Raw genomic sequence first — 11879 nt, forward strand, 5'->3', positions numbered from 1 at the left:
CATTAAACAGTACCCGCAAAACACCAGTCTCAATGTCAACAGTGAAGAGGCGACTCCGGGATGCTGGCCTTCTAGGCAGAGTTCCTCTGTCCAGTGTCTGTCATCTTTTCTTTTTATTGGCCAGTCTGAGATATGGCTTTTTCGTTGCAACTCTGCCTAGAAGGCCAGCATCTTGATGTTGAGACTGGTTTTTTGTGGCTGCTATTTATTGAAGCTGCCAGTTAAGGACTTGTGCGGTGTCTGTTTCTCTTACTAGACACTAGTACTTGTCCTCTTGCTCAATTGCAAAATGGTTTTCATTACTTTTCCTCTTGCTCAATTGCGAAATGGTTTTCTGATGATCAATTAGCCTTTTCAAATTATAAACTTGGATTAGCTAACACAACGTGCCATTGGAACACAAAAATGATGGTTGCTGATAATGGGCCTCTGTACGCCGATGTAGATAATCCATTAAACAAAATCTGCCATTTTCAGCTATAATGGTCATTTACAACATTAACAATGTCTACACTGAATTCTGATCCATTTGATGTTAATTTAGTGGACAATTTTTTTGCTTTTCTTTCAAGAACAAGGACATTTCTAAGTGACCCCGAACTCATGAACGTGTGTGTGTGTGTGTGTGTGTATATATATATATATATATATATATATATATATATATATATATATATATATATACTGCTCAAAAAAATAAAGGGAACATCACGTCTGTCACGTGCTCAGTGTGAACCTGCTTTCATCTGTGAAGAGCACAGGGCGCCAGTGGCAAATTTGCCAATCTTGGTGTTCTCTGGCAAATGCCAAACGTCCTGCACCCTCATGGAGTCTGTTTCTGACCGTTTGAGCAGACACGTGCACATTTGTGGCCTGCTGGAGGTCATTTTGCAGGGCTCTGGCAGTGCTCCTCCTGCTCCTCCTAGCACAAAGGCAGAGGTAGCGGTCCTGCTGCTGGGTTGTTGCCCTCCTACGGCCTCCCCCACGTCTCCTGATGTACTGGCCTATCTCCTGGTAGCGCCTCCATTCTCTGGACACTACGCTGACAGACACAGCAAACCTTCTTGCCACAGCTCGCATTGATGTGCCATCCTGGATGAGCTGCACTACCTGAGCCACTTGTGTGGGTTGTAAGACTCCGTCTCATGCTACCACTAGAGTGAAAGCACCGCCAGCATTCAAAAGTGACCAAAACATCAGCCAGGAAGCATAGGAACTGAGAAGTGGTCTGTGGTCCCCACCTGCAGAACCACTCCTTTATTGGGGGTGTCTTGCTAATTTCCTATAATTTCCACCTGTTGTCTATACCATTTGCACAACAGCATGTGAAATTTGTTGTCAATCAGTGTTGCTTCCTAAGTCGACAGTTTGATTTCACAGAAGTGTGATTGACTTGGAGTTACATTGTGTTGTTTAAGTGTTCCCTTTATTTTTTTGAGCAGTGTATATGTGTGTGTGTATATATATATATATTGTGTGCGTTTATTTATGCTTGTGAGTGTGCATATTCAGTGCAAGATAGAGTCAATGCAATGTAACTATTTAACAGTCTTAAGGCTCAATCGTGGGGCGTGTTGGTGCGAGGCTACAATTCATTGGTCGATTTTGTTGTTGCTGTGTACAGAGCACCAAATCGCTCAATCTCCTTTTTCTTCTCTCTCTCTCTCTCTCCAGGCTGTTCATCTAAGTCGTTCAAGCTGTACTCCCCCAAGGAGCCCGGCCCTAACGGCAGTGCCTTCCCCCCCTTCCACCCCGGCACCATGCTGGACAGAGACGTGGGGTAGGACACACACAACTTCCACTTAGCTCATACTGTTAGTACTGTAGGTTGGTACTATTAGTACCTATATAATTATTATAATACATTTTCACTCTCGCCTGTCTGTCTGCAGGCCAACACCAATGTACCCCCCGTCATACCTAGAGCCTGGCATGGGGTGAGTACACCGACTGAGCATACATCACAGATTCAACCCTCAGGCCTCCAAAAAGTGTTGGAGAAAAACTTTCAACCGGAAAATAAAGTTGTGTACTGACCCTGCTCTGTCCTGTTGCAGGAGACCTACACCATACGGCAACCAGACAGACTACAGGATATTTGAGCTCAACAAGCGGCTACAGAACTGGACAGAGGTGAAAGCCCAACACACACACAAACTCAATTATTCCGGTTGTCAGTCTTACTATGCTCTTGTAAGACTCTGACAACTTGTGATGGCAGATTTATTAATTTATTGTGTGTTGTAGGACTGTGACAATCTCTGGTGGGATGCCTTCACCACAGAGTTCTTTGAAGATGATGCCATGCTGACCATCACCTTTTGTCTGGAGGACGGGCCCAAACGATACAGTAAGACACTTAGACTTTCAGGGAGGCTTTTAAAATGGGATCGTATAGATTTTGCCCTGTTACACATTATGGTTACAATCTTTATTTTACACAAGAATATTAGGGCCAAGTGAAGAGAAAAAAAATATGAATGGTGATTGGTGAGGGTATTGTGTGTGGAGAATATAAAAAAAAAATCATATTTGGAATAAAGTCAAAATACAAATTCATGAATAAAGTCGCAATATTTGGAGAATAAAGTCACTCTCTCCAGAATAAAGTATTTCTTTAATAGGCTACAGCAGGATATTCTTCTCAGCCATAATCGCACTAACATGCGACTGCTGGGATTAGCTGGTACACAAGTGTATGGAATACATATTAGGAACTCTCATTCTTCACCCCTCGCCATGTCAAGTATCAACCCTGCACTAGTCAAGTGTCACTCCTTCTCCTCAATCTTCCTCACCCCTGCATTAGTCAAGCCTCACTTCTCCTTCTCACCCTTGCACTCATTTGTTCACAATGAGCTTTTACATTGGCCCAAAAAATATGCTAAGAGCTGACACCACATGGAGGTATAATATTTGGAAAATGTAGCTGGCAATTAAGAAATACCATAATTTGCTATGATTAAATTGATTTCCATTACAAAGTTACTAGTTATGGATGTCGTAGGCACTCCACTGGCTGCATTGGTCCACATGGGAAAATTGAAATGTGGTACGGAAGCAATCTTTCACCATTCAGTCAATCCTGAATTCAAGCAATAAGACAGTTTACATTATTTTGTATTAGAACTCCCAATGTTGTGAATTATATATATTCATGTCATAGTCACCAATCAACTCCCATTACTCTTAAGTTACTTCAACCAGTGAATGCTAGTGATGTTTAGCTATGCAAGCTATTCTACCAGTCTGTCTTAAAGTAAAACAATATCACCGATGTATGTTGTATTGGACATTTCAAACATTCCCAGCTAATGAGAAAACAGTCATGGTATTTAATTGAAGAGAATGAAGAAGATTTAACAAGGCAACCTTGAGGCTAATTTGTATGTGCGCCAACGGCAGATTGCGGGATCTTTACACCCCTACCCCACCCCAGTAGAGGGGCGTGGCCACTGAAACGTAATTCCGTGAGGGACTATGTAAACACAACCTATTACAATCTTAGAATTCTGGTACACCACCGTAGCTTAATACAGCTAAATAACATGGGTTGGTTTAATCAAAGAATTTCATGCCCATTTCAAACATATTTCCTAAATGTAAGCAAATTAATTGGGTATTACTAATTGATCCTGCTATGTAACTAGACCTACCCAATCTAGTTTTTGTGGCTAGCTATCCTGTAAATAAGTTCATAGCTAGCTAGCAAGTGAAGGACTCTAGTTTGTGTATGTAAACATAATTTCCCTAAGCTATTCTTGCTAGTACCTTCTGAAATTAATATATCACCATGATGCTAAATGATCATTCCTAGCTGGCTGTTTAAATGTACATGTATTTCGGCCAATAGTCATGGTCATTGTAGTTTTAAAAGAATGTGGTGTAATGCAAGGGTGAAAACTGACTGATGCACAGATGAGAGCGATGAGGCAGTATTATACCTGACAAATGTAGGGGTGAGGACTGAGAAGGTGGGGGTGATGCTTAACTAGTGCAGGGCTGATACTTGACTAGGGGAAGAAACGTGTAGGCGCAACAACGGCTCAGCCGCGAAGTGGTAAGCCACACAAGCTCACCGAACTGGATTGCTGAAGCACATAGTGCGTAAAAATCGTATGTCCTCGGTTGCAACACACTACAAACTGCCTCTGGAAGCAACGTCTGCACAATAACTGTTCGTTGGGAGCTTAATGAAATGGGTTTCCATGGCCGAGCAGCGACACACAAGACTAAGATCACCATGCCAAGTGTCGGCTGGAGTGGTGTAAAGCTCGCCGCCATTGAACTATGGAGCAGTGGAAACATGTTCTCTGGTGTGATGAATCACACTTCATCATCTGGCAGTCCGACGGACAAATCTGGGTTTTGCGGATGCCAGGAGAAAGCTACCTGCACGAGTGCATAATGTCAACTGTAAAGTTTGGTGGAAGAGGAATAATGGTGTGGGGCTGTATTTCATGGTATGAGCTAGGCCCCCTAGTTCCAGTGAAGGGAAGTCTTAACGCAACAGCAAACAATGGTATTCTAGAAGATTCTGTGCAACTTTGTTGTAACAGTTTGGGGAAGGCCCTTTCCTGTTTCAGCATGACAATGCCCCCGTGCACAAAACGATGTCCGTAAAGAAAATGTTTGTCGATTGGTGTGGAAGAACTCAATCAATCATTGGTTTCACCAGGCCATCTAACTCAGGCATTTCAACGGTGCACAGCAACAGGGAGGCATGCAATTAACCAAATCCCCTCTTTAATCTTGAAATATAACTGCCACTTTATTCTCACTTTTTTCTCGAACTGAAATTCCGAGTTCTAAATATTTGACTTTATTATCAACTTTGATATTTTACCTATGCAAAAATACTTATGTTAGTACAAAACATTTTTTCACTCTTCGCTTATCCCTAATACTCGTTCGTAGTATTTTATACAAAGGAATGTCATTCAATTATTCTTCTCCTTAGCTATCGGCCGGACATTGATCCCACGGTACTTCCGAAGTATCTTTGAAGGGGGCGCCACTGAGCTGTTCTACACATTGAAACACCCTAAAGAGTCATTCCACAGTAACTTTGTGTCTCTAGACTGTGACCAGTGCACCATGGTTACACAGAACGGCAAGCCCATGTTCACACAGGTACGTAAAATACACTTTCTCGTCCATTTGAACATACAGACCTTTGTACACATTCCATTCTTCATTTGCAAGCACACATTTAACTCTCAATTGCAAATATACATTGTGTTCTGCATTTCCAAATCCTCAGATGTCCCATCGACAGTTCCACAACTCAACAAATCCAAACACTAGTTTCAGTCCCCCCCCCCCCCCCCCACACACACACACACATAAACAATGCTTTATTTATCCTCTCTCATCCTTTGTGTTTGACCTTTAACTTCTCTCCCTTCTAGGTGTGTGTGGAGGGTCGTTTATACCTGGAGTTCATGTTTGACGACATGATGAGGATCAAGACATGGCACTTTAGCATCAGACAACACAGAGAGGTCCTGCCTCGTAGCATACTAGCTATGCACGTGAGTCACACTTTAAATACTTTATTTGAATCCACAAATCACATTACAATCCAAAACGATTCATTTACATTTCAATGATCATTCACAATTAAAAGGTCACAGAAACTGTTATTGATTGATTGCCGGTGTTACTGACCACCATTCAGTCATTGCTTCCCTGCTCTCCTCCCCCTCTTCCAAGGTGCAGGACCCTCAGATGCTGGACCAGCTGGCCAAAAACATCACAAGATGTGGTCTGTCCAACTCCACACTCAACTACCTTAGGGTAAGTCACCCCCAGTTAGTGCTTGAAGTAGAATGAAAAAGGAGGTTGTACTCACTTTAATTTGACCATACCGGGGTTCCTACCGAGCTGGCATTCTATTAGAGGTGCTGAAGTATTGGCAGTCTGACTGTCAATGTCTTTCTCTTTTCTCTAGCTGTGTGTGATCTTGGAGCCGATGCAGGAGTTGATGTCCAGACACAAGACCTACAGTCTGAGTCCCAGAGACTGTCTCAAGACCTGTCTCTTCCAAAAGTGGCAACGCATGGTGGCCCCACCAGGTAAACACAGTCATCACACTCTCTGTATACAGACAACACACTTTTATATGGTGAACCAAACTTGGGTGATGAGTAACCTGATCAAGACACACACACTGCAGATCTCAGTAACACCTCTCCCCCTCTCTTTATATCCAGCTGAGCCGGCCAGACAAGCGCCCAATAAGCGGAGGAAAAGGAAGATGTCTGGTGGAAGCAACATGAGCGCTGGAGGAGGAAACAACAACAACAGCAAGAAGAAGAGTCCTGCTAACAACTTCCCCCTCTCCACACAGGTACCTGTAAGCATCCCATCTACATGACCTTGTGGGGAGCGGGGAACGATAGGGGTTTGGAGGTGGGGTGGGGATAGAGTGGACGGGTGGGGTTGGGACAGGTAACATGGGGGAGTGTGGGGCCAGGAAAGATGGGGATGGGGGTTGGTATGATAAGGATATGAGTTCAAGGCAGGGTTGTTTGGGATAGGGGAATGCAGGATAGGGGTTGAGAGGAGGAAGGGTGGAGGTGGGGCTTTTGGTCTTAAAATCAGAGTGGGGAAAGTCGGCTACAGGTATTGGGGGATAGTGCAAGTGTATATTATGCTTATTATACCAAAGACTCCCTGTCTGACGTGAGCGAGTGCTGGGCAGTACCTGGTCCTCTGGGGCCGCACTCTCATTCAGTAGGTAGACATTACCCCTTACCGCTGGCCCAGGATCAGATACAATATCATCCCTCTAACTATTAAAGTTAGGAGTGGAGATATGCCAATCTGATCCTATATTGTGGTTAGGGATAGCGTCTACCTGGAGCGGGTGAGACATGCCGCTCAATCTGCTTTATCGTCCTACAACCTTAAAAGCCGCATCTACCTGAGCCTATCAAAACATAGAATTCACAGGCAGCTGAGCAGTTATTGATTGAGTGAGCCAATGAGACCCGAGGTGGAAGAAAACCCCCATGATGCAGCACTCAAGGATTAGGGCTGCCCACCGCTGACCAACAGGGAAGGGCGATATTACCCAAATCCCTGGAACAGAGGCCGGCATTGGGCCTGTTGTAGATGTTGTTGAGTATTTGGGCTGGGTGCCTGAAACCCAGAGTTATGTCTGATTTGTAAGTGGGGTGAGCATGGATGGACAGTCACTGAAACATGAATTATCCTTATTTTCAGAGGTCCCAAAAAGCTTTACTTTAAAATGTCCATATAATTTTAGGCCTTCAAGGACCTAAAGGATATGTAAAATATTAATCATAAAAACACTTTATATCCCATAAGTCTCATCTAGCCCAAAACTCACCATTACGAGTAACAACGGTAGTCCCAGCCCCATCCATCCCACCATTTTCTAAGTCCTTTGGGATCGTCCATGCTCGGTTCTCCCCCATGGTTGTGGGGATAATGTTCCGGCCCTTGCTGTCCCTCTCTAGGACGTGATGATGGTGGGCGAGCCCACTCTGATGGGAGGGGAGTTTGGAGACGAGGATGAGCGTCTGATCACGCGGCTGGAGAATGGCCAGTTCGACACGGCCAATGGAGGGGGGGGCCTGGAGGACGAGGACAGTTTCGGCAGCTCCCCTGCCCTGGGGGGTGCGAACTCACCCTGGAACAACAACAAGACCCCCAACAGCCAGGACAGCAAGAACAACGACTCTCAGTCCTCACAGTAGAGCCACAACCATAAACCCTAACTCAACACCCAGATACGCAACTCATTTACCTGCAGAATGAATCGCTACTCACGCTCTCTCTCTCGCACATGCTCAGTGGTATTCAACCCCGGCCCTCTTCTCCTGGCTCCCCTCGCTTATCAGCGCTAGGCCTGACTCTGCTCTTTTAGTGTCTGTGCTTACCGGTCAGAGTGTTTGAGTCAGAGCTGGATTCTGCCTTTTATGATCAGTGCTAGCCGTCACGGCCATATTGGCGGGTTCTTGTTCCAACCTCGGGTCTCTGGGTGTGTTGCCTTGACAACGTACCTCTGTTTCTGTTGTGCTCACCTCACAGGGAAGGAATACCTAGCTTTATTTATTAGCTCTTAGATTTAGCAGAATAAAAAGTATTGTGTGCACTACAGCATAAATCCAACGTTCAGTTTTTAAAAACGAAATTATTTGTTTTGTAGGACCTGGTTGGAACAAAAACCTGTACACTGCCGGAGCTTGAGGACCGGAGTTGAGAACCACTACGCTAAACCTTAAACACACAACACACACACACACAAGCAACACATACACACATGCAAATCTCATACACACACAAGGGTACTGGAGAGCGGTCCTACTTCCCCACCTGGACCAGAGCGCCTGGCCATACAGAAGTGGGTTTCAATGTTCTATGTTTTTAATTTGATTTCAATTTTTTATTTTTATATCAATTTCTAAAAATGAAACAGACAAGCAAAAACAAAGTAAAAAAACACCCCTGAATATTCTTTGCACTTTTTTCCCACTAACTTCAATCTATTTTTCTTATGAATTGATGGTGTTTTGTTCTTTTTTATTATGGCTTATATGAAGAAATTGTAAAGATTCAGAAACCTGTGACTGGAGAGGAGAATCAACAGTATATAACTGTATAATTATTACTGTTAGATCATTTGTATTATTGTGATTGATTACTACTTCTATGTAATGTTGTGTTGTCTATGTCTGAATCAGTATGTAGCCTGTCAGTGTCCGATATGGTTATAACGAAGCCCAGTGTTTCTGATCTGAAGGGAAAGGCCACCTCTTTAGTGTTCAAGGCTGTGCCTTTAATGGCACCTATTCCCCATGTAGTGAACAATTTTTTGACAAGGACCTATAGGGCTATGGGCAAAAGTAGTGCACTTAGAGGATAGGGTTGCATCCCAAGTGGCACCCTATCCTCTGTCTACTTATCTGCTCAGTACCTTGCGTCCACACCTCAGACAATGTTTGTTTCTCTCCGATTTTCTACTTGAAACATTTGAAGACAATTTTGACAAGGCATTGTAAGATTTAAGATAAACATTTTGTGTTGTTTTCCCCAAACATTTTATCACAATTTTTGAAAGATACAGACCAAGAATTTACTTTGCAAGACCTTTTTGAACATCGATCCCCAACATACTATTGGTTTGTATTAAGAATATTTTTTTGGGCTTCCCCCCCCCCCCCCTCATGTTTTATGTGTCTTTGTGCTTGTATATTTAAAGGTAGTTTCTGTATAATTGTAATTATATGTATTCTGCCTTAGGGTGTTGATCTAATGCATCTCTCTAAAGTAAAGATACAAAAATACAATCATTTTTGAACCGTTTGGAAAATACATTCAATGAGCTTGGCTATGAATTTGGGTTCAACATACAATTGATAGATTTTTTTTTATGTCAATGGAGCCTGTCTGGCTTAAATTCACAAGCTCATGTACAATATCCATGTCTTTGCCTCCAATGTCAGATGTTGGTGGGCTGCTCTGGCTTTGTCATCTAAATTATACTTTACCTTATCAATAACCCACACCAATGTCACTTTATCAACATTCAGATGTATGAGAAGAGTAAAAAAAGGGCAATAATTTCAAATGGCGTAGCATATGTTTCTCATAGTTATCTTCACATGATTTTCAGTCAAGTCAATACAGTGATGAATGAATCCTCTGTTTTCTCTGTGCATAGTTGGTGTAGATACTAAGTTTCACCTCAAGGGGTCTCTCCTGAGCTCCATGACACGTTGAGCAGCCCCCCAAGTCCACAGGATCAACCCTCTCAAGCTCTCTAAATCCACCCAGACTTAACTGTATAATGTTTGACTATCCAATCATGTTTTCTAACATCCCTATCTTCTGGTCCAGCACTTCTGCAGTGACTGAATAGAAAACTGAGGGCACGCCTCAAATCACACTCTTTTCCCTAAATAGGGCATCACCGCCTGTGGTGTACTTAACTCAGCAAAAAAAAAATAATGTCCTCTCACTGTCAACTGTGTTTATTTTCAGCAAACTTAACATGTACAAATATTTGTATGAACATAAGATTCAACAACTGAGACATAAACTGAACAAGTTCCACAGACATGTGACTAACAGAAATTGAATAATGTGTCCCTGAACAAAGGGGGGGGCAAAATCAAATGTAAGTCAGTATCTGGTGTGGCCAGCAGCTGCATTAAGTACTGCAGTGCATCTCCTCCTCATGGACTGCACCAGATTCGCCAGTTCTTGCTGTGAGATGTTACCCCACTCTTCCACCAAGGCACCTGCAAGTTCCTCAACATTTCTGGGGAGAATGGCCCTTGCCCTCACCCTCCGATCCAATAGGTCCCAGACGTGCTCAATGGGATTCAGATCTGGGTTCTTCGCTGGCCATGGCAGAACACTGACATTCTGGTCTTGCAGGAAATCACGCACAGAACGAGCAGTATGGCTGGTGGCATTGTTATGCTGGAGGGTCATGTCAGGATGAGCCTGCAGGAAAGGTACCACATGAGGGAGGAGGATGTCTTCCCTTTAACGCACAGCAATGACAACAAGCTCAGTCCGATGATGTTGTGACACACCGCCCCAGGCCTCGGTGTAACGCTCATCACCCCTGGTGAGACAAAACCGCAACTCGTCAGTGAAGAGCACTTTTTGCCAGTCCTGTCTGGTCCAGCGACGGTGGGTTTGTGCCCATAGGTGACGTTGTTGCCTGTGATGTCTGGTGAGGACCTGCCTTACAACAGGCCTACAAGCCCTCAGTCCAGCCTCTCTCAGCCTATTGTGGACAGTCTGAGCACTGATGGAGGGATTGTGCGTTCCTGGTGTAACTCGGGCAGTTGTTGCCATCCTGTACCTGTCCCGCAGGTGTGATGTTTGGATGTACCGATCCTGTGCAGGTGTTACACGTGGTCTGCCACTGCGAGGATGATCAGCTGTCCGTCCTGTCTCCCTGTAGCGCTGTCTTAGGCGTCTCATAGTACGAACATTGCAATTTATTGCCCTGTCCACATCTGCAGTCCTCATGCCTCCTTGAAGCATGCCTAAGACATGTTCACACAGATGAGCAGGGACCCTGGACATCTTTATTTTGGTGTTTTTCAGAGTCAGTAGAAAGGCCCCTTTAGTGTCCTTAGTTTTCATAACTGTGACCTTAATTGCCTACCGTCTGTAAGCTGTTAGTGTCTTAACGACCGTTCCACAGGTGCACATGTTCATTAATTGTTTATGGTTCATTGAACAAGCATAGGACACAGTATTTAAACCCTTTACAATGAAGATCTGTCTAGTTATTTTGGTTTTTATGAATTATCTTTGAAAGACAGGGTCCTGAAAAATGTACGTTTCTTTATTTGCTGAGTTTATATAAGGAGTAGGGTGTGATTTGAGTCAGTGGTGTGAAGTACCCATACCTGTTCCCGTTAGCGGCTCATGTCATAGGGCTGTGTTGATATACAGTATATTATATTTTGCCTAGTTTCTGCCATTGATTTGTGTTAGGGTATCAATAAAGAATAATTTTCACTTAAGCGCAGTTGACTCCGGTGCTTCACTTGTTCTGTCTGTTATTAGGGGCAAATACTAACTTCCGCTTAAGTCACACATTGATGTCAATATGAAGTTAGGATTTGCCCCAGACTTACCTTCTGGCTTTGGGTGGCAGAATAGGTGTTTTTGATAGTAGACTGAAGCCTCTGAAGCTAGACGGACAGACTTTGGGTAAATTGTTCTCCATGTTAGCACGGAAATCTCAAGACTAGAATGCAATTTCCGTTCTAAAATATCACCTCTGTACCAGAAGACCGTTGATCCATTTTGGTGTTGTAGCAGATGTGATGTGGGAGATGACTAGGCTTGATAATGACTGATATTTCCATGGATGGGTG

The 11879-nt window shown here is 43.7% G+C and overlaps 1 protein-coding gene across 12 annotated transcripts in view; it reads left to right on the top strand.

Annotated features, from left to right (window-relative positions):
* Positions 1-11522, top strand: part of LOC139381095 (LIM domain-binding protein 1-A-like) — a 29937-nt gene extending 18415 nt beyond the window's left edge. For 2 of the 12 annotated variants that reach the window (XM_071124357.1, XM_071124362.1), the window contains exons 2-11: positions 1675-1780; positions 1893-1937; positions 2058-2133; positions 2248-2350; positions 4961-5133; positions 5412-5534; positions 5722-5799; positions 5954-6077; positions 6216-6352; positions 7488-11522. In XM_071124357.1, the coding sequence (XP_070980458.1) occupies positions 1675-1780; positions 1893-1937; positions 2058-2133; positions 2248-2350; positions 4961-5133; positions 5412-5534; positions 5722-5799; positions 5954-6077; positions 6216-6352; positions 7488-7727 (1205 nt within the window). In that variant the 3' untranslated portion in view covers positions 7728-11522. Of the gene's footprint in view, positions 1-1674; positions 1781-1892; positions 1938-2057; positions 2134-2247; positions 2351-4960; positions 5134-5411; positions 5535-5715; positions 5800-5953; positions 6078-6215; positions 6359-7487 lie in introns of all 12 variants that reach the window. The other 10 variants (XM_071124364.1, XM_071124365.1, XM_071124366.1 and 7 more) reach the window with 10 other exon arrangements.
* The last annotated feature ends 357 nt before the right edge of the window (positions 11523-11879 follow it).

The sequence above is a fragment of the Oncorhynchus clarkii genome, chromosome 23 (genome assembly GCF_045791955.1).
Source record: "Oncorhynchus clarkii lewisi isolate Uvic-CL-2024 chromosome 23, UVic_Ocla_1.0, whole genome shotgun sequence".
Taxonomy (NCBI): Eukaryota; Metazoa; Chordata; class Actinopteri; order Salmoniformes; family Salmonidae; genus Oncorhynchus; species Oncorhynchus clarkii.